Source organism: Neopelma chrysocephalum, unplaced genomic scaffold, assembly GCF_003984885.1.
Source record: "Neopelma chrysocephalum unplaced genomic scaffold, ASM398488v2 Primary Assembly neopelma1_43, whole genome shotgun sequence".
NCBI classification, from domain to species: Eukaryota; Metazoa; Chordata; class Aves; order Passeriformes; family Pipridae; genus Neopelma; species Neopelma chrysocephalum.
This window is the reverse complement of record NW_020897702.1, coordinates 15133423-15157366: the sequence shown is the minus strand read 5'-3', so window position 1 is coordinate 15157366 and position 23944 is coordinate 15133423. Positions and strand designations below refer to the sequence as shown.

General features: G+C 40.7%; 1 protein-coding gene across 2 annotated transcripts in view; it reads right to left on the bottom strand.

Annotated features, from left to right (window-relative positions):
- Positions 1-22496, bottom strand: part of SLC36A4 (solute carrier family 36 member 4) — a 95008-nt gene extending 72512 nt beyond the window's left edge. Inside the window, exons 1-6 of one of the 2 annotated variants that reach the window (XM_027677446.1) lie at positions 22418-22496; positions 12904-13027; positions 12055-12145; positions 10929-11017; positions 9525-9620; positions 7891-7975 (exon numbers count right to left, since the gene is read on the bottom strand). In XM_027677446.1, coding sequence (XP_027533247.1) covers positions 7891-7975; positions 9525-9620; positions 10929-11017; positions 12055-12145; positions 12904-13027; positions 22418-22445 — 513 coding nt within the window. In that variant the 5' untranslated portion in view covers positions 22446-22496. Of the gene's footprint in view, positions 1-7890; positions 7976-9524; positions 9621-10928; positions 11018-12054; positions 12146-12903; positions 13028-22000; positions 22115-22417 lie in introns of those variants that run through there. The other variant, XM_027677447.1, reaches the window with a different exon arrangement.
- Positions 22497-23944: the final 1448 nt, after the last annotated feature.

Below are 23944 nucleotides of genomic sequence, written 5' to 3'. Positions count from 1 at the left end.
AATACAGTTTAAGGAAAGAAGTCAGGGCATCAAAGACATCCTAACTGGGAGGGGAAAAAAAAAGAAAAATGAAATTCTGAACCTGAACAGCACAGATTATTGTTTTGCATAAACCAGATTTGCAATTACAGCTGTCTTTAGTCCGAGCTATGAAAAGCACATGCTTCTTGGATGTTTTTAAGGCAAAAGGTGCAATTCTAGGGGAATAAATGCCAGTTCCACAAAACACACAAAGTGTTCCTCTGCCCCTTCCTCTCTTCTACACCATCTCTCATTTGAGTCACTTTACCTTGTCAAGTCTCCTACCAAGTACACAAAACACCATATTCTCAACAATCTTCTCCATTACCTCATCCAAAACCAGGGATCTGGAGCCACTGAATCATAGAATAACTTAGGTCAGATAGGACCTCAGGAAGTCTATAGTCCAAGAGCTTTCTCACAGTTCCGTGAGCTACAGCATCATACCAGATTGTTCCTCTCCCCATTCTCCACCTGGGTCTTGAAAACTTCTAAGGATAGATGGAAACTGCACAACCTGTCTGGACAACTGGTTCCAGTGCTTGACTGTATGGAAGTTTTTCTTTCCCTCAGAACAGAAATTCCTGTGCTGTTTTGTGAACAGCTTCTCTTGTCTTGTCATTTTACCTCAGTAAAGAACTTCATTCCATTTTCTAGACAACATCTTTGCAGTCCTGCAAAGCCTTTGCGGCTTTTAGGTCCTCCAAAAGCCAGTTCTTCTCCAACCTGAACAAGCCCAGTTTTCCCCAGTCCTCACAAGACAAATGCTTCAGCCCCAGTAATTTCAGCAGGCTCCCTTGAACTCACTTCAGTTTGTCAATGACTTCCCAGTACTAGGAATATCCAAAACTCGATAGAGTATTTTAGATATGGTCTAACAAATGTGAAGTAAAGGATGACAATCACTTGCCTTTATCTACCAGCAATTCTTCTTTTCATACAACCCAGGATGCTGTTTGTTTGCTTTGCTGTCACGCCACACTGCTGGCTCATGATCATGAACGCTACTCTTCGAGTCTGACCACATAACCAGTGTTTTTTTTCCCCCCAGCCAGTTGTCTGTCTGTCCATCCATCTATCCAGATCATAACAACCTTACTTAGACACAAATTTATTGTCAGAGACAGCATGAAAAACCTTGCTATAAATGTTTATAAAGTAGCATCTAGTGATTTCTCATCATGTACAAATTCAGACTTTTTTTCTTACAGAAGGCAATCAAGTTGGTCAGTCTCTTGGTAAATCCATGCTGACAGGTTCCAGTCACTTTATTCTCCCTCATGTGCACAGAAACGTACGTCAAGAAGACTCAGTTCCTGATTTTCAAAGGGATTGAAGAGGCTGATTGGCTTGTAATTCTCCAAATTATTCTTCTGGCTTTTAATGAAGATAAACTCAACATTTGCCTCTCCCTAGTTCTCAAGAACCTCTCCAGTCTGTAAGGTCTTTCAAAGACTTCAGGTTTCTCCCAGCACTCTCAGATACATCCCAGTTTCCCTCTTTTTGTCTTCAGAGGACAGCAGTGACACTGCTTTAACCAGATTTTGACAGTATAAAGCAGGTAATTTCTTACTCTCTTCCCATCTTTGTTCTGTGTGGTCACAGCTGTCAATGTATAAATGTATTTTGTAACTCAAATGGAAGAAACTCTTTTCATTTGTGATAGCCTTCACCCTAATGAGATCGGACCAATCCCTGAGGATTACTCTGCTGTAAGTCTTTAGAAATATATTTCAAAACAAAGAAAAGCGGAGCCCTATCTGAAACAGCCCTGTTTACCAATGTCTATCCTATGGAGGACTATGGACTGGGATAGAGAAAAGAACACGTGAAATGGTTAGTTAAGTTCCACTTACTCCCTAATAACTGCTGAAAGTGCACACACTTATCCCACACAGAGTATTTTAGAGATCAGCTTGCCATTGGATGAAGAGGTAACTGTGAACTGAAACACTGCTAAAACCAGCCCTATTGGCTTGGGTAAGCAGGAGGTTCCTGAAATTTACTCTGCACTGGCTATTACTTGCATGCATCAAAATGCAAAGCCCATGACTTCAAAATTAATATTTCAATTTGCTTGCCAAAAAAAAGAAACTTTAAAAAGTTTCAACTGTTGACTGCCAAACTGTTTTAATTATGTCCATTATACATAGGTGAATTTTACGTATACACACACACACATATATACTCTGTAACTCATATTATGGACACAGTTATACTGATATAAATGCACAGGAGGACAGTTTATTCCCTTTTGTGGACATATATACCTTTAAACCAACTTTGTATCAACAGAGCAGCTTTAACAGCATCAGTCAGAGCAGTACCACTTATGGGTTTAGACATGGCCACAGGAAATACCCCTCAAAGGTGGATTTTGAGACATGAAAGAATAGTGATCTTGCACATAGCCTCAGAAGAGGCACACCAGATAAGACCCAGCAAGGGTTAATCTTGTGCAAGAGCTAAAAAAACTGGCAAGAGTTACTGACAGGTAGAAGAAAGCTGAGTAGGAAAGTAAACACAAAACTTACAGAAAGTAAGGATCACTCCACTCTTCCTCTTACAGTGGAGCAATAGGCTGTGGGAGAGTTGACAATAGAGAGCAGCAAAAAAACCCTCTCATGAAGATGAGATTATACTAATTTGTTCAGGTGTGGACTAACATCACCATCACTTTGAAAGTGTTTTCCTAGAAAGTGTCTTCCTTTTAAAAATTAATCAGATAACACTTAAAACTGTTCCAAAAGCAACAAAATACAAAGCTGCAGGAGGAATTTTTGAGTTTTAAACTTTCTCATATGCTCTTTAGCTCAGTGCAAGTTTACTGCTGATTGCGTTAGGATGGACTATGACTCACTTTCTATCTAACCTCATCTCCTAAATATTAGAATTAATATAACCTCAGATTCCTATTTTGGACAACAATCACTTTCAATCTCTCACTGCTCTCTGCTAGTGCATTACTGCATATGGCAGTCATGCTGAGCCAAGAACAGCACACACTGACTCTAACTGTCTCTGTCCTAAACAAAGCAAGGTGATCTGAAGTGTCAAACATTTCTCTAAACTACATGAGGAAATACCATTATGGTTTTAGAAAGGAAGCACATGGCCGCTGAAATCACTAGGCATGGTGATATCCACAGACACAAGACTTCATCAGGAGTTACTTCAGTTATTCAAGCATTAACTTACATGCTAGTGTGATGTCTGAAACAGTTTTCTTCACCTTATGTCTCATTTACATAGCCCAATCACAGCATCCACCAACTCCAGCTGTATCCAGGAAGATCAAACACTTGCGCAAATCTGATTATCAGGTTCCTCTTCCGCTCAGAAAACAACTAATGCATATCTGGTGTTTGCAAAAAATTCAGTTCAACCCATGAATACACTTCTTACAAGAACTATTTCAGAAGCAAAAAATAATTCCATTTCCTTAGTCTCTTCAACTGAGACCACTGTTTCCTGACCTGTATCCCAAAACCTGCTCTTTCTGTCATACAAATTATAATGCAGAGGTATTGGTAAAGGAGTGTCATTAGTAACATTTTTACCGTGTTCTGCCTTTATCTCAGTTCTCGCCTTCTCATCCCCCACACCCTTCCATTCTCTCACTACCCCAAATCGTTACAGATTTCAGGCTGTAACAATTTGTGTTCTTTGGTGCCCTCTACGGGACAGATTTCTGCAATCAAAAGTTGCCAGGACTTTACCTCTCAGAAGAGAAAGAACAGGGCAATCTAAATTAAGTACATTTGGAAGCGGAACTTCTGAATTGCTAATGACTTTAATTCATTCATAGTGTCCATGTTATGGGTCTCTGCAGCTACTGCTTCAGCAGCACTTGCTTTTCTGTAAGAGTTTTCAACTCTTCCTCAATAAAGCAGCAACAAGTTTCCTGAAAAAGGTTTCAGGGTTTTTTTCCCAAACCTACAAAAGCCAAGGTCAGTAAGTGTTTAGTCTCATCTTCTACTTAAGGTCACAACACACACGTGACAACTGGTTAATGAGATACATATTTGATAGGAAAGGCTTAATTTGAACTTACATTGCAAGGAATGCAATAAAAATCTCACTTTGGAAGGCCAGGAAAAGGACATCAGAGAGGATTTTTAGGTATTGAGACAGATTCTGACAGTAGAACTGTAGTTTAAAAGGCTTGATTTTTTTTTCCTCCCAAGACACAAATTACAGAGTATCCAGCTTCCAAATACACAAATATACCCTATCTTGACAGGATCTTCATCCAGAGAACTTGGAATACTTTTTAGACACAATATAAATACTCATCTCCAAGAGAATGAACAAAACCCATACTATCTTCTATGTACTAACTGCCCAAGGGGACAGTCTTTTTCCTAATTAAAGGTAAGCTATGTCAAGACACCTGTAGTCTAGCTTTTGAGTAGAATAAGAATCTCATCATCATGGCTAGGCTTCGCAAACGAAGAATTGGGAAGGGCTCTACCCACATTTGCTACAAGTGCGCTGGTGGCTAAAAAGGTCAATACGAGATAGACAAGTCCAGTTGCAAAAGGCACAGCAGAAGGACTCCTCAGGCGGCATATTCTGCAAGACACGATTCTTTCTGCGTTGTCTTTTCTCCTCAAGAGTGATCCTGTGTGCATACTCAAAAGCATCAGCAGCGTTATAGATGGTGTGTCTCCAGACCTCCCGATTGGAGGCCAGAGTAGACCAGTTATGTTGATCAACATGGCCAAGGTTGAGATGTTTCGGGGAGTCCTTGTATCTTCTCTTTGAGGCTCCTCTCTTGCGGCAGCCGGTGGCAAGTTCACCATAAAGCAAGATCTTAGGGAGGCGGTGGTCCTTCATCCTTGAGACATGTCCTGCCCAGCGCAGCTGTGTTTTCAGCAACATGGCCTCAATACTCGTAACTGCTGCCTGTTCTAGAACAGATGTATTGGTCACATAATCTGATCAGTGGATGTTAAGGATTGTACAGAGACAGCGTTGATGGAAGCGTTCTAGGAGTCGCAGGTGATGGTGGTAGATGACCTATGATTCAGATCCATATAAAAGAGTAAACAGCACAATGGCTCTGTAAACACTGATCTTTGTACTTTTCTTCAGGTGTTTATTTCGCCAAACTCTTTTATGCAGTTTTCCGAAGGCACTATATGCCTTTGCTAACCTGTTGTGTATCTCTCCGTCAGTCTTACCATCTGAGGAGATGAGGCTGCCTAGGTAATTAAACTGCTGGACTGATTTGAGCACTGATTCTCCAATGGTGATACGGGGATGATGGAAGACTTCCTGAGGTGCAGGTTGATAGAGAACTTCTGTCTTTAAGCTGATTTCCAGCCCAAAAAGCTCAGCAGCATCTGCAAAGCAGGATGTTAAACGCTGCAGAGCTACTTCTGTGTGGGCAACGAGGGCGGCGACGTCAGTATAAAGCAGTTCCCGGACAAGATGATTTAAGGTCTTAGTATGGGCCTTCCCATCCAGAACAAGTGGTGGATCAATCTAGCCGAAAAAACTCAATTATGCGCAGATACGGGTGATCACAGAGGATTCTATGAGGCCTTGAAAACAGCATACGGGCCTACATACCAGGTCCAAAGCCCTCTACTCAGCGCTGATGGTCAAACACTTCTGACAAATAAAACCTCCATTCTGAATCGATGGTCTGAACACTTTCAGACTGTTTTCAGTACCAGCCGTGTAGTTCAAGACTCAGCAATTCAGTACATCACACAACAATCAGTGAAGAATGAATTAGATATTGCCCCCACTTTAGGAGAAACCCTTAAGGCCATACAGCAGGTGAAAATTGGCAAGGCAGCTGCGGTTGATGGAATTCCACCTGAAGTCTGGAAGCATGGGGGTCAAGCACTCTATGCTAAATTTCACGAGTTTGTGGTGTGCTGTTGGGAACTAGGCCAACTACCATCAGACCTTTGTGATGTAGTCATCATCACTTTGTATAAGAAGAAAGGAGTTAAATCAGACTGTTCAAATTACCGTGGTATTACTCTGCTCTCCATTGCTGGCAGAATAAGAATCTACATGGATGATTAATGCTCAGTAACCTGCCATACCTTATTCCTCACACACTCCTCTAAATATAGGAGCATACAAAGAATCACAGAATCACAGAATTATTTGGGTTGGAAAAGACCGCCAAGATCATCAAGTCCAATCTGTGACCAATCACACCTTGTCAACTAGACCACGGGACTAAGTGCCACGTCTGATCGCTTCTTGAACACTCCAGGGATGGTAACTCCAACACCTCCATGGGCAGTCCATTTCAATGCTTAACAATCCTTTCCATGAAAAAAATTCTTCCTGTTGTCCAACCTGAACCTCCCTTGGTGAAGCTTGAGGCTATGTCCACTCATCCCGTCATTAACTGCCCGTGAAAAGAAGCCAACCCCCACCTCACTACAACCTCATTTCAGGTAGTTGTAGAGAATGGTAAGATTCACCCTCAGCCTCCTTTTCTCCAGACTAAACACCTCCATCTCCCTCAGTTGCTCCTCATCAGACTTGTGCTCCAGACCTTTCACCAGCTCTGTCGCCCTTCCCTGGACAAGCTCCAGCACTTCAATGTCTTTCCTGAAGTGAGAGGCCCAGTACTCAAGATGCAGCCTCACCACTGCTTGTACAGACTTAGGCCCAGATTCATCCTCATTGGCTTTATGTCAAGTGACTAACCATCATCTCATAAGCAGGAAACACAGCAGAGCATATTGGTGGAGTCCAGGCGTCTTAAAAAGTCCGTGGAGGAGTGAGCATCACAAGCTCAATGTGCCTGTGTTTGAGCATCCAACCTTCCTTCCTTCCATGGACCACCTGCTTAGACACACAAACTTCTGCCTGCAACTGCTGAGTGCGCAAAGGGGAATGACCAACATACACAAGGGACCCTGTCAACAGAAGAATCTCCACCTAAGAGAAAGAGCTTAGAAGGACTGGAAAACAAGAGACAAAACACATGAATGAAAGCAGGAGCAGCTGTCATGAAAGTGATAGGCATGGTTTTGTTTCCTTTTGTCAGTGATGGATGGTTGAGGGGAAGAAAAGGGACAGATGAGTTTTACTGAAAGGTTTGGGATTGCTGGAGAAGTGTATAGGTATTTGTAGTTGTAGTGACTAATTTGCAATTTTTAGTTGATTTAACCAACTTCAGGGATAAAACTTGAAGTAAACTACGTGACCAACTGCAAAGCGTTCACAGAAAAGCAACAACAGTTACCAGATTCTATCACGTCTCCCCTCTATTAGATATTAGATAGAGGGGAGACAGGATAATAATATTCGAAAATATAAACAGCATCCACGAATTGAAAAGAATAAATTACTTAGAGCTAGAACATGAAATAAAGGACTTGCAACATTGATAAGAAATTTTAAGCTTCTACAAAGAAGCAGCTGTCTGACAGATAAGAAAGCATTGGAACTGACTACTGAGGAGGCAGCGGAAATTTCAATGTCAGGCATTTTTAGGAATAAAAAATCAGGATTGGTTTACATACAGTGGATTCTGAGAAGGGAAGTGACTAAACAGGAACAAAAGAAATATTCCGGTGACATGAAAAGGGTAAAATATGCCCAGGAAGTTGGGGGGAAAAAAAGGCTGTCAGCAGAAGGCCTAAGGGAAAAAAAAATTCAGGGACAACTGGCTCCTCATTCAGTTTCATCCTTATTTTTTCTCATGTCCACAATTAAGTTTTAAATTCAACAAACAATTCAGAAGGCAATAAACACTTTCACAAGGTCTGAATTCCGTTCACTTCGGACATTGCTCCTATTTACCAAAAGCTTTATCGGGACAGGAAATAAAAGCGAGGAAAAATTAATCTAAACCCATAACTGCTTCCATATGGCAACATTACTCACTTGTTTCACATTTTCTGCCAAGAACACAACATAAACACCACAAAATCCCAGTTGTGTTATCACTAAGAAAAAGTCCACAATACACCTGAGGAAGAAAAAACAAACATACATTATACTTAAGATCCAAATAATTAACCCATTGCTACCTAACATGCAATTACTGCTCCTTTTTACAGTAATCAAAATGCAACACTCAAATGCCACATTAATTTCACAAGTACTGCAATACATGCTCCTCTTATGGCAAAACAGGGTGGGTTTTGTGTGTGTGGTTTTTAAAGTAACACTAAGAAGGCATCAGTTTCTCAAAAAAAAAAGAAGATACTCAACATATTTTAAAGTGGCATAAAATGAAATTCAAGGACTTAATGTGGTACAAATGTTAACAATAGACATACATATTTGATGCACCCTTTAGCCCCCAACACAGCAGTTTTCCACCAGGTCCAGAGATGAAATGTCTCATATGCAGTCTAAGACATGAAAGTTGCCTCAATTCAAGATAACATTTTCACATCTTACCAGGCAGGTCTATGTCAATGTATCCAAATACACATTCAGACACTGTATATTACTGAAAAAACACTAAACTATGGTTCAGATTGTTTTTGAAAAAAAGTAATACACAATGGTGGCCTGAAGACATGCTGTAATGAAGCTCTGCTAGAGTTAAGCATACAGCAGAGATCTGCCCCAGAGAATGGATTTGCTGCAGTACAGTGTCTCTGGAGATCCAATTGCCATTTGTGGCTTGTAACTCTTAGGTGCAATAGAGAATTGTCATTATATATCAGTACAATTCAATTTTCCCTCTAATTGAGTTCTTCTCCATTCCTATGAAGTCATCACAAAAGATCTTAAAAGAACTAGCTCACCTTTTGCTTACTTGAAACAAAGTAATAGCCAAAACCCCTGATGCAAGATGCTGCATCCTTGAAAGTAACAGGAACAAAAAAAATTCTTCCACAAGTGAGGTAAAAGCCACTTTAAATTAACGTTGAGCAATATGTTTATTCCACTATTCACAATTTCACTACTCCACAAACAGCTGTACAGCAAAAAATGGCAAAGAAAAATATAATGGTCTTTTTTAAAAAAGGGATAAAGTATTTAACAGAGACAACAAGCTATTAACATCTTCATGCCATTATTGCAAAAATAGTACCTATTTTATCCATTATTTGTATGTTATATTTAAACAGGAAGCCAAGCAGTTCTTTTCTTCCTTTCTGAATAAATGCATTAAAGTAATTAACATCTACAGTGTCAACCTGCTTAAAGAGTGAACTCTGATGCAGGGAATGCCGGTAAAAGAGAATGAAAACCTAAACTACTTCACTACATTAGACAATACAGAATGCATTTCTGGTTATAACACATCTCTTCCTATATTACTAAACAGAATTCTTTTTCTTGACAGCTCTTGCAGACCTGAAAATTGAAATGCCTAAGAGAGACAGACATCCTCCCATGTCACCACTACTAGATGGTAGCAGGAAATAACAAATGACACTGCAAAAAATCATTCTTAAGGAAGGCAACATCTTAGTAAAAAGAAATTCTCCTATCATTCCAAGTCAAACCATTAATTTTTAATAATGAATTTATTCAATTAAATTCTAATTCAAACTTACCTGCCCCAAGAAGCTCGTTTCTGAAGAGCAGCAAGAGGCCCCAATTCCATGGCATAACTAACTGTATCACTATACCCCAGTGAGGACTTTTTCATCCTGAAATCAAAAAATTAAGAATGGAGTTACTAAAATCTATGCCCTACCTTGAAAATGCTGTTGGTTTCCCACAATTATAACAAGTTATCACCAGTGGCAACATGCCACTGCTGCTGAATTTCAGAGGTATGGCTCAGGCTTCCTTACTCCAGGAAAGGTTATTATTTAGCACTCAACAAGCACGTTAAACACAATGTTGCTTCCCCCACTTCAACAGTACTAAATAAGTTCCTTACAGAACAAAGTTCTTTTATAAATTAATCCAAAATCAGATACTTATAAGATGAGCTTAAGAAACTGATCTCAAATCTAAAAGTCACAAAGAATTTGAACAGGTTTCAAAAACTCTTCCTGCACAAGCAGTGACAACTGATTCAATGATCTTATTTCAGTGATCATCTTCAAAGATCATTCAAAACTACAGTGGAAGAAGTGAAGAATTCACGAATGACAGGGTCCATTCACAGTACAATGTCATATGAATCTGGTAAGAGATTTTCCAGCTACGGGGGCATGAATAGTTTTGCAATTCTATTCAGTTTAAAACCTTTACTGCACTTTTTAAACATGAGACTCTCTCACTGCTTTTCTTTTAACACCTGACAGTAAGATAAAAATGTTTAATAAAAGTCACTATTAATCAAAATACTCTGTCAGTCTGAATAGCTCTATCACTCTGAATAACTGCTTCCCCCCAGTATTGTACAACTCACTTGGAGGAGTATTTAGTGTTTATCTGCTCACTAGCTCATTTTAACTCAGTCTTTCAGCACTACAAGTTCAAAGAATCAAGTTGTCACAATTCAAAGAGACAGAACTCACATATAATCATGGAAGGCATTGACAACACATCTTAGTTTATCTTTTATTCCTATAGAGTACTTATAAAGTGGCTATTTATAAATTATACACTTTCCAAAGCTATGAAGATTCAGAAGCTATGAAGAAAGCTATGAATATAAAGAAGGACCAATGGACTGAAAATAAGCAATTAAAACTGCAATGAGAAAGATCCTATTATTTGCTAGCAAGGAGCAGGGTACTGGGCAACTCGCTAAACCAATTTCATTTTGAATATGAACAGAGAACAATTTTTTTTTTTCAGTGAGTTGCACAAAGCATACCGATCATTTATAGGTACACACTACAAATTTGAGTGTTGTTTCCAACAATTAGAAGATTCTAAACTGAGAGAAGGAACTGCTATAGCATCAGGACATTCTGTAGGTCAAAAATCACAAACAGAACAGGTGAATTAAGGAAAAAAATACTGAAACTCAGCAACTGAACGAGTAGTTCCACATTTACCTCTGACATAGACAGTGGCTGCAACGTACCAAGATGTGCATACAGTGAACCGATATAACTCCTATGAACACAAGGCTGATTGGTCCAACCTAGTATGGAGAAAAAAAGGAGGGAGGACATAGGAAATATACAGAATTTCTCATAAAAATATTCTGGGGAAAAATCTCTAAATGAAAAAAATTCACATTGTAGCAAAAAAAAAAATTTTGTGCAACTGCATTTTTTCCCTCTCTCAGAGGGGGGGTTACTGCTGATGTTTCATGGCATTCCTTACTTTACGTTCACTACTTGAGAGATGGCTATAAGTACCAAATGGGCACAAAGAACTGCACTCCTCTAAGCGCTTCATTTGCCAAAAAAAATTTGTGAAGAGAGTAGACTGCATATAGTGTCCAATTCAAAACAGTGGTTTGAACCGGTTTAAAGTGGTAATGACAGCAAAAGTTACAAACTATAGATAATTATCAAATTAAATCATTTGTTTCAGAGTAGAAGTTTAACCAGAAATTTTCACAGAAGGAATCTGCTTTTCACATGTAACTGTCACTCTTAAACTGAACATCCTGTACTATAGAATTACAGGATTATTTAGTTGTACGGTGAAAATTTCACTTGGGTAAATTTACCCTGCCCTAGGAAATGCATTGTTAATTACCCGGTATAAACAACCTGTGCTATAGCCTGTTGCTGCAGAAACACGAGATTGATTTAACAAGCTGATGATGCATCCTAGGACATACAATCTGCCTCTAGAGAAGTGTGTACAAAGACAACCACATAGTAACAATTCCTATGAGACACCATAGGACCATAGGAGTCTGAGTAAATCAAAATATCTTTTTTTTTTTTTTACAAAGTTTGTGTTTTGACCAGAAAAACACTTCGGCTATGCAAAAACACAACTCTTGCAATGAAGTCCTCAGAGTGAAGTAGTACCTTTTTCAAAAAAAATAAAAATCTTAATCTTCAGTACTAATTTCACCAGACTAAAGAGGAAAATCAACACAACTCTATTAAGATTGCAGTAACAAATAAGAAGTATAGGGATTTTACTTTTTCAGGATATATATCTGTAAATCAGTCTAGATATTTCTCCTAGTGTATGAAAAAAGAATTGAATTCTTACCACAATACCAGCATTTTTTATTGCAAGTGGAAGACCAAGAAGCCCAGTTCCAATGTTTCCCTTGAGGAGGTGGGTAAGTGTTTGTATAAACCTGAGGATAAAACATCACATTAGAAGTAGACTGAGATAGGGCAGGGGACAAAAGTAAAACCACATCCTCTGTCATTTAATAATAAAGTGATAAATTTTGAGCTTCAACTCACTGTGGTGGTCTAGTTATTTTAAAGTATGTGCAGCACATTCAAATAATATTCCTATTCATCTTTATATGTGAGCACTCTCAAATAGAACATACAAGTCTGATATTCAGTTCTTTACTCCAGTTTGTGAAATGTTATTTTCTGTGCAATTCTATTATTCTTTTGCCTCAGAGTCAAAATTACCAAGTTTTATCACTGTTTATCGCTATTTTAGAATCAATAACATTCAAAACAATTACCAGCTGCAAATCACAAGTTTGACAGCCAAAGTTTTATACAAATTAAAAAAGAAAACCAAAACCCAAACCTTTGCCATCTCTTCTAATTAAACTTTCACAAACAGATTATCTCCAGAGTTTTCTCAAAATCTTTTTTAAACAGTGCTTGGATTTTGAGTAATCCAGTCACTTTACAAATAGGCACCTCGGAATATTTTATGGCCACATCCTTAGCTTCCAAAGAACAAAAAAAACTATTCAAAATGGGCTGCTTTTTGGCAGAACTATGTAAAGTCCTGATGTACAACCACAAAACCACAAAACTGTTCTGCAGGTGCAAGAAAACCCATACACAGTTCAGTAAACTGCTCATAAGAAATTAGACAGAGACAACAAATTTAAACAAGCTGATACTTAAGAGTAACACATACGTAATGCCTTCTTCATTGCCAAGCTGGTAATGTGTTTTAACTGGCAGGAAATTATTTTCATGCTCTTCTTCTGAGATGCCATCTGAGTCTTCTTCATCAATTAAAGGCTTCATTACTTCCATGCCTGTACAACAGAATTAACACTACATTAGCATTAGAAACAAACTTAGAGTTCAGACATAAAACGTGACTCAAACTTCCCATGCCATGAGGTTTACGTGTGTTCCTAACCATAATGCTGATTTAAGCAGATACATAGAGGACAAGTTTGCACAGGATAATCTCTCTCTTTAAAGTGGTACACCATCTCATTATTATCATTATTATTATGGCCAAACACCACAGGTTTTCATTAAGAAAACCAACTTTTTATCATGAAAATGTCAATAGTTTAGATCCTTTTGCAAGCTAATACAACAAAAAGCAAAACAGAAACGTCACCTATTGTTACAAAAGATATTTATCTTACCCGCTGTTAGCTACTGCAAAACTAAGCATTTAGTCTATGCTTATCAGTGGTAAACAACAGCACACCCCAGAGTCATCCCATCCTAAAACGGATAGGTAAGGCAGGTACCGCAGAAGATATCTCTATTCAATAGAGAAAGAACCAAAACAAAGGAATCAGGCTCCATGCTTTGAAAGATGCAATTTCATGAACCTTTTAAACTCACATAAATTTCCAGTAACACCACCTAGCAACAGCAAGCTGTCAGCAGCGAACAAAATCGCCTTTCAGGCAAAACTAACAGCTTATGTCAGTTTAATGTTGAGTAAATTATAACCATTTTTAAATTACTACAGTTAAGTAAAGCAAATCCTGCCAAGAGCAAAAAGATCATTTACCCTACACTTGCCTACCACAGTATCCATTCATAAACTACGTTAAATAAGTCTCAACTTTCATAACTTCCACCAAAAAAAGAGAGAAATCCCTGTGACTTAAACATTAGTGAATATTTCTACTAAAAGCATTATCAGGCATTGGAACAGGCTGTCCAAGAAAGTGGTGGAGTCACCATCCCTGAAGGTATTTAAAAGACATGTGAATGTGACACTTAGGGATATGGTTTAGTAGTAACATAGTGATGCTAGGGTAACAGATGGACTCAGTGATCTCAGAGGTCTTTTCCAAGCTTAATGAATTCTAAGTATGCAAGAGCACAACGAATTACCACGTAGCTTACAGAACTCTGAAAACACTGAAGAATACCATGAAATTCATTAGCTACATTAAAACATACATTAAAACATTAGCTACATTAAAACACTATTCAGCAAGCAAAAATATTTCATAAATTGAATGAACACTAAATACCTTAACTATATTAAGCTTACTTATGATGTAAGAAAAACATGGATTCTAACGAAATACCTGTGAAATCTGCAACACCTGTGAGCCTGCAGATACATTTAAAAGAATGTACAGGCAACTGACATCTTTAAAGTACCTAAATGCATATGAACTTGCCAAATACAAGTTTTATTTTGGGGAGTCATTATGGTCAATCTGATAAAAATTAAGACTTAATTAATTAAAACAAGATATGTGCACAAAACCAAACAGGAAATATAAAATGCACTGAAAAGTAGCCACTGAATTGGGTTTGTGTAGCAAGGTTTTGGTAGCAAGGGGCTGCAGTGGTGGCTTCTATGAGAAGCTGCTGGATGTCAATAGAGCCAATGCCAGCCGGCTCCAAGATGGACCCGCCACGGCCAAGGCCGAGCCTAACAGTGACAGTGGACCTCTGGAATAACAGTTAAGAAGGGGAAAACACTACTGAGCAACAACAGCTGGAGAGAGGAGTGAGAATATGTGAGAGAAGCAGCCCTGCAGACCCCAAGGTCAGTGAAGAAGGAGGGGGAGGAGGTGTTCCAGACACTGGAGCAGAGATTCCCCTGCAGCCTGTGGTGCAGACCATGGTGAGGCAGCTGTGCCCCTGCAGCCCAGGGAGGTCAATGGGGATGCAGAGATCGACCTGCAGCCCCTGCAGGACCCAACAGTGGAGGAGGCTGTGACCTCAGGGGAAGCCTGTGCTGGAGTAGGCTCCTGGCCTTTTGGAAAGAGGAGCCCACGGTGGAGTAGGTTTGCCGGTAGAACTTGTGGATCCCATGGGGGATCCACACTGGAGAGGTTTGCAGAAGACTGTCTCCCATGGGAAGGGACCCCCATTGGAGCAGAGGAAGAGTGTGAGGAGTCCTCCCCCTGAGGAGAAAGGAGTAGGAGAGATAACGTGATGAATGGATCACAGTCCCCACTCCCTATCTCCCTGCACTGCTGGATGGAAGGAAGTAGAGAAATTGTGAGTAAAGTTGAACCTGGGAAGAAGGGAAAGGTGGGGAAAACGGGTTTTTTTAGATTTATTCTTATTTTTCATTACCCTATCTGATTTGACTGATAAGAAATTAAATTAATTTCCCCGAGTCAAGTCTGTTTTGCCCATGACAGTAATTGGTGAGTGATCTCTCCTGTCCTTATCTCAACCCATGAGCCTTTTGTTATATTTTCTCTCCCCAGTCCTGCTGAGGAGTGGAGTGATAGAGTGGCTTCTCTGGGCACCCAGCATCCAGCCAGGGCCAACCCACCACAGCCATTCAACAAATCATTAAGGTTTCTATGAAACTTTAAAGATGTCTAACCCACCAGCAGGGCACTGAAGCCAATGCTAAGTAAGAAGAACTTCTAAAGAAAAACTGTAGAACAAGTGTAAAAATCCTACAAAGCAGAAGGCAGCTTATCCAAGTCGTTAAAATTAAAAGCAGAGCTCAAACTCTCCTGAAAAAACCAAAGGGTCATCCGAATTTCATGTCAGTAAAGTTGAAAGCCAGTAATGAAAGCACTTGACAGAAGCAAAGATGACTAGTCAAGAGCAAAAATCAGAGGTCAGAGACTCAGCCAGCAAGTACACTGTAGAGCAAATTTATACTCAGTGATATTCTAATTATAGAAGTCAAGACAGACTTAAACATGTTTCACTACATGGCATATAGTCTATAAATTGATCAAAAGAAGGACAGCAAAGTTCCTTCCCTCTGCTCCCACAACATTGTGCTGACTAGTTCTTGAGGATGCCATGACCATCCTTTCTCAGCTCTGAGTCCCTACTGGGTTCATTTGATGCTCACAAAGATCTGCACACTCTAGTTCTGGAGTAAAAGTTTGTCCCCTCAGGGGTCAGAGGGACCTGGAAGTTTCACCCAGTGGGCAATTGATTAGGCTCATTTTCATTCTTTAAAATATTGATTCTAAACTTAGGATCTGAAGTGTTTTCATTAGGAACAAGCCAAACTACAAGCGTGCAAAGTCTGTGATCACATGAGATTCAACTACATATAAAAGAAATAATAATAAAAATATTTTCCAGTTTTGTCTCCATCACATTTTGTAGGATCCTCTTTGTAATCTAAACAACAATGACAACATGCAGCAACTAAGATTCCTATTTAGCAGTGTGAGGGAACCAGCACGACCCTTAGGACCAATAGCTCTGGTGACTATCAGCAACTGCTCAGTCAAAGGAGAAAAGTAAAATTTTCTTCTTCCATTACAGCCTGAGACTGGAACATTTGATATATACATACATCTACATTGTTTACCATGCAACCAGATGACACTCAGAAGACTCTGAAGTTTTTAGACACCCCATTTTACTTTTCTCCCAACTTCCTGACCCATCTTCTGATCACAAAGGTAGTCCTTTAAGAATGGATTTAGACATACTCAAGCATTCCCCTCATCTTTTAAATAGAAAGAATTTTTCTAAGACAAGCTATTTTTCTTCTGAAAAGTCATCTGCCCATGCTTAAAGCTGTCAAGTCATCTGAGGGTTATTGTCATCACTATCCCAGCTCCGATAATCACCTAACTTACTGTTAACTATTCACCCATGTTCTCAGAAATTGCTTAAACTAGACCTCAGAATATCTGTTTCCAGTTTGTACACTAAGGTTGGCAATTTGCTGATCCTGTTCTAATGTAATAACACATTTGAGAATAAATTCTATGACAAGTTTTCAAACACAGGCAACAGCAATCTGCATCAACTCGCATTGTGATAACTATACTTACTACAGGTTCTCCTGAAATACTGCATTACATAAAATATTCCAACAAAGCTATCTAGTCTCTATTCTAGCCATAGAAATGCTTTTGAATTGCCCCCTTCTCCTTGTTATTCCTTCTTCATCCCATGACTGGTGTATAGTGATGCCTTAAGCCCATAATGATTTTCTTATTTTTCTACCTTATAAGTTTTATAGGTAATAGAAGTAGATTTTAGAAACCCTTTCTCCCTCCTCCCCATAGTACCCTTTAGTTTATACATTCCTTAATCATCTCACCCCATTCCATACCCCCCTATCACCCTACCCCCATATCCAGTAGAAAATGTTTTGTCTCTTGTCAAGGCAAGCCTGTCTTGTTTGGAGAACGCCTGTACCTTGGCCTAAACCGCAGGACAGAGTCAAGGAACTGGGTGACACTGCTCTCTGTACCCCGAAGATGAGGAAGAATGATGAAGAGGGGGTCCCAAAAAGCCCCCCGACCCAATTCCAGGAGGCGGGCCAGGGGGTGGACTAGACCAAAAGTTAGAGGATGGACACACTTGGGATTGGCCAGATATTGTTATAAATGTAACATCTCGGGCACAGCCCGGCACGCGCGCCGTGTAACATCTATTTGCCTTGGCATAATTAAACCCTTTCTTATCTCACCCCAGCTAAACGGCTCCTAGATTTTTTTCGTAGCACCAGCAGAGCAGGCATCAATAGTTTTGGCCTAAAATATGTGAATCCATTAAGAGTAAAGGTCCTGGGACATAAAATGAGGTTTGGGTCATGAGACTTTCTAAGCATGGGTTTTTATTTGATGAGATCTCTGCTGCTGGAAGGAATACTGTGGCTGTGTCCCACTGCACAGTCCATACTCACAGTGACATACAGGTTTGTGTAACATCCAGATTTAATGGACCCAGAGCACACTAAGCAAGAGTTTGAGCTCACAAGGTCAAAGAATGGGTGCTTTGCATACTTGGACCTAGCCTGAAATGAATTATTCTGGAAAGTCCACAGTCACTGCCAGAAAATTGGTACAGAATACCCACATTTACTTTGATTCCTTCCTACAAAGGTCCAATATGTGCAGTTTAAATCAGATCTCAAACTCCAGCTACAAGAACAGCATATACATGTCATACTTGCATCAAAGATGAAGTTGTATAGCTGCTCTCACAAAGCACCTGGTGCAGAGCATACCTCAGCCAATCTTAGGTCCATGCTCCTCCAAGCTGTTCTGGCAGCATCCAAACACACTACGAATGATCCAATCCAGTGCTCGGACACTGAAAATTCTGCATTATCATTACTCAGCACAACTAAGAATGAGGAAATTCACTTCTACACACCCTTTTGTTTTTACTTAGCCTAAGTACCAGCCAATTTTCAGCTAATTTCAATCAGCTAATACGAATTTCTTTTCTCCTTGTACCACCACAAAAATCTTTTCAGATCAAATGCTGCCTTCTGATTGTCTTTAACAATTATTTAAATATCTGTCATTGTTTCTGCTTTCTTCTTTGAACACCCATGCAAGCAGGGTGCCAAAAAGCTCTGCAAGTACTGCTACTATCAAGCAAGGCAACACAGAGTGCATTTCAACTTCTCCCAGAGTTAACCACTGCAATGTTTAAATTGATTCCTTAAACCACTGGAGAGATAAATTCACTTATTCATTACAGCTACACCTCACACTATAATCATGCATAAATGTCAACACTGTATCCTCAAAGACCTCTGACAAATTTCAATCACTAATCAGCCACCAGTTACACAGTGAAATTAAACCTATAGTGTTTAAATCATTATGACCAGTATTTCCAGATTTGAATCTTCAAGTGTACTTTTCTATCCCCTAGAATTTGCCAGCATCTTGACAACATTTATGGACATATTACCAAGAAAAATTTTGAACTGTTATTAAATGGACTTAATTCTAAAGCTTTTACAGCATAATGAAGCAATCCTTTGGTTCCAAAATTCTGTAAAGAAACAAATTTTTCACCAAGAACTTTAGTTAATTTTTCTATACAGCTCAAGCAATTAACACTTTCAAATTTAACTGAACCATGCAGCACCACAAGTGATAAAACTGATCATCATTTTCATTTTACAGAAGAAACAGTGCCAAAAGGATGAAAGTTTGCCAGGGCTGCACAAGAAGTTAAAGATTGAGGAGATATTAAAAACAAAGCCAAGTACAATCTTCTATTGTTCCTTTGGAGAAGGTCATGCCCCAGCCAAATCATATCTAAAACCCCCTTTACAAATCCAATTTAACAATATGATCTGGTTTTTGTTAGCTTAGTTATTTTTCCTTCAGGTTTTTGAAGTCAGTGTCAGCAAACAATAAACTTGATTTGATATATAAGCATAAAAAGATTTGGGGGAGAGAATATAGCCCACCATTGTTTACATCAGCTGATTTTACTCATTTACGGAAGAAGGAACACACAGACCTTGTTGGAGCAACACTTCACATGTGTATTAAGTGCTCGGCAAAAAGCAGTAGGCAAAGGACGTCTCATAGATAACTTCACTGCACGGTCAGCTTCTACACAAGAACATGCCCACAGGGCCAGAAACACTGTACAAGATTCACAGTCCTGTGAAATCTGTTTATTAAATAGAGGGTGACCCAGGGCCTCCATAACTGGGATAAAGATTCCAGTTAACAAGCAGCTGGTTTGACTGTTGAATAAAAGAAAATCAGAACCACGTCATCTTTATGCTAGCCTAAAATGTGGTTTTATGCTAATATTTTCCCACAGGCTATAGAAAGCCATATTCATGATCCAGAGGGCATACCCAGAGCTTGTGTCACCAACCAAGGCCAGCTGCCCTTATGGGACAAGGTTAGTGCTTGAGTCTGTGAACAGCAAACACAGCCAAGGAGACTTCACTACAGTGTAACACAGAAAACACATTTAGGTCCGGCAGCAACCACGTCTGTGACAACTGGAGAGGCTTGGTGTTCCCAGCAACTACTGCAGTTCACAAATGATCCATTTATTGTCTCAACACTGTGGAGAAGCTTTTTAATTCAGCATTCAGAACCAGGACTCTTAAGACAAATTTAGTTACAAAGAAAACATTGCCCCTAATTATTTTCAGAATAACACTCCGTTACTCCCTCAACCACAGAAACAAGTACCTGTTTCTCCACTACCCAAGCTTTAGCCTACAAACAAACTTCCCAGCATTTCTCCAGAAGACATCTAACTGTATAGTCCACCATTATCCATGAAGCACACATCATCTCCCACATTACTCAGTCACATGCTTCCACAACCTCCAAAGAAATTATGGAGCAACACAAAGTGACTATGGATGGTAGTGCCAGGGGTACACTGGTCCAGAGCAATAAACATTTGTAAATTTTCCTACTTAAAGGAGGAAACAACAGATAACCCCAATACACCACACACAAGCCAGCTCCCTTTTTATCTTTCACTACAGCAACTCTTATTGAATATGAGAGACATAAAGACAAACAAAACCCTCAAACTAAAACACATTTTCCAGTTTGAAAATTAAAAAGGAAAACTCATCTGGTTTAAAAGTTCCTGTTAAATACTAATAATTATATTTTCCAGAATAGTAAAAGACAGCATTAGTTTTTGTTGTGTTTGCTTGTCAAGAACTTTATGCTTCATGCTGTTATTTAAATCCCTCTTTATTTTTCTTTGGAAAATTTATCTTGTGTCATTTATCTGTCTCCATTACATACTGTAATTTAATAAAGTAGATTTATTCAGCTTCGTGGTAGAATTTATTAATCATGAGAATCGTTATTTCTAAGTAAATGTTGAAAGTCAATAATGCCCCTCAAAAAGCATGAAGAACTGTTTGCTTTTGCATCACAACTGTCAAATCCAGAAGGCTCATAAAATGGGACAGAGTTATTAAACCAAGTGTACACAAGCACAGGTCTCCATAGTTATTACACACTTTAACCCCAACCCACAATGGATCATTTATATGGAAAGATGCTAGTCTTAAATAATCCTCTATCCTGTCTAGACCAAGCCACACATTTCTACGATTAACACACTCTCAAGTGAAGACACACTGGCAAGACTTTCGCTTTATTAAGTATTCAATAGGACAAAACTATGTAAAAATCTTCAGAATTCTTAGCAGGTGTTGATCTGCATTTTTAAACAGTTAATCCCATAAACAAATTCTGCTTCTACTGCCAGACCTGTAACCTTAGGGGGAAAAAAAAGGCTTAAATATCTTTCAGCCACCTTTCCTTGGGAGGTGGCAGTCCCTCGATGCAAGATGGAGCAGCCTTGGGGACAATAAAATTTGAAGCATGTCTTCCAATTCCCACCATTACCACTGGACAGGACGAATTCCTCAGATTACAGTGAAACTGTAATCTTCAGGTTTCCAGCAGAGGGCAATAAGGATGATTAGGGTACTGGAACATCTCTCTAAGGAGGAAAGGCTGAGGGAGCTGAGCCTGTTCAGCCTTGAGAAGAGACAACTGAGAAGGGACCTCCTTAATGTGCATAAATATCTGAAGGTGTGAAGGGGGGTGCCAAGATAAGGGCAGGCTCTTCTTGGTGGTTCCAAGCAATAGGGGAAGAGGCCGCGGGCAGAAACTGATGCACAGGAAGTTCCACCTGAAAGTGAGGAAGAACTTCTCCACCGTGTAGGTGACCAATCACTGGAGCAGACTGCCCAGAGAGGTTGCGGAGTCTCCTTACTTAAGATATTCCAGAACCATCTGGACGCAATTCTATGCCATGTGCTCTAGGACGACCCTGCCTGAGCAGGGAGGTTGGACCACGAGACCTACTGTGGTCGTTCCCAACCTCACCTATTCTGTGATTCTGTGGACACAGCTCTGAGATGAGATTTTCAACCACCCCAGTCCAGCCCCAGCTACACTTTATAGCTACACCTGCTACGAGCTATCTCGTCCATCTGCGGAGAGAAAAACTAAGAGATAAACATCGATGTACCCTCCCACACCCAGACTTAAAGCAACCCACAATCCTCCATCACAGATGAAAGAGAACGTGTTTTCATGTACTTCTATGGAGGCTGTGACTTCCCAAAGAAACCGAGCGCCAGCCAGGTGCGACTAACGCCCTCAGGGAGCGACCCCTGCAGACCCCCCTCAGCCCGCCCGGCCCCAGGTGCCGCCGATCCGGCTCCGGGGTGCTCATCCTCACCACCGCTCCCCCGGCCCCGGCGCCGCGGAAACGCGGCAGCACAGAGCGCACCCCTCCCCCAGGTGGGATGGTTCACCCCGCCCGCCTCGGTGCGCTGAGCGCCGCAGCGCATCCCCCGTGGGCCGAACCATCCCGGCTGGAGTGGAGAGGGGTGGGAGCTGGCCGGCCAATCTTGGCGCTCACGCCCCCTCCCCACGCCCCGCAGCCAGCCGCCATCCCGCCGCCCCTCAGCCGCTCCGGCCGCCGCCGGTCCGCACAGCCCAGCCTCGCCTCACCCAGCTCGTCCCTGCCCGCGCCGGCCATCGCCTCGCCGGGCTCCGCTCGCCCTTCCGCCGATGTGGAGCCGACCGGCGCGGCGCATGCGCCTCGTGGGAGCGAACCAAAGAGAGCAGCGGGCAGGCGGGGCCTGCCGGGGGCTAAGGAGGCGGTGCCAGGAGGTGCCGGCTCCCGGTGCGGGTTGTGTCTGTTCTCGGTGCCCTGATCCCGCAGTAGCCCCGCGACTCGGTGTCCACTTCAGCACGTGCCCATAGAAATACAGAGTGTCTCAGTTTGGAAGGGACCCATAAGGATCATCAAGTGCAACTCCCTGCTCCATGCGGGACCACCTAAAACTAACCCGTATGACTAAGAGCACTGTCCAGACACTTCTTGAACTCTGATATTATCAGCATCGTTAGTTAGCATTGCTCCTTGGCTCTGCTGCAGCCCCAGGTGTGATAGCCCCATAAAACGCTGGCCACATCTGCCGCCCTCGGCAGGACTGGGGAGAGCAGCTTTGCATGGGGCACTGCAAGCACAGAGCCATAATTAATCAGCAGAGACTAAAATCGGGTGGGAACAAAGAGTGGAGCAGAACTCGACAGCTCAGCTTGCCTATGATTTGCAGTTTGACCTCCTGAAGGTCAATCACCTTCAAAAGTTAAAATTATTTTCCCTTTGCGAAACAAGAAATGACTCATAGAATCATAGAATGTTAAGGAGTTGAAACAGACCTTAAAGATATCCGTTTCCAACCCCACTGCCATGTGCAGGGACACCTCCCATTAGACTAGGTTGCTCAAGGCCTTATCCAACCTGGCCTTGAACAGGGCACACGAAACCTCCCCGAGCAATGTTTTCCAGTGCCTCATCACCTTCACAGCAAAGAATTTCTCCTGTATATCTAACCTAAATTTCCCCTCTTTCAATTTGTGCCCATTACTCCTTGACCTGTCACCACAGTTCCTGACGAAGAGTCCCTCTCCAGCCTCCCTGTAGGCCTCTTTCAGATACTGGAAGGTTGCTATGAGGTCTCCATGCAACCTTCTCTTCTCCAGGATGAACAGCCTCAGCTGTCTCAGCCTTTGCAGGGGCAGTGCTTCAGACACAAAATGAAATTTGTGAGAATCATAGTTAATGATGGATGATATGAAGTGTTATCTCTAACTAATCATTTCATATCAAATTACTCACTCCCTGAAACTGGCGTTCCACTTTTTGTGGATTCCACAGCAATACTGCATCTCCTCTGCACACTCTTGTAGATAAGAATATTTCTTAACAGCTTCACCAATAAGCAAAATAAACATCAAGGAAACGCAGATAGTGAAACAATTCAAAACACTGTGGATTTAGAAATCCTTTTCTCATAATTAAGTGTTTCTATCCATAATAAAAGAAAGCAGTATTTCTTGTAATTTCTTAGATTATTTTTTTTAATCTTTGGAAATCAAATATATCAAGATGCTAAAAGAGATTTCAATCATAGTCTGTAATAAAAGCTACAATCAGAGCTTCAGGTCACTGCAGTGATACTCGGAATT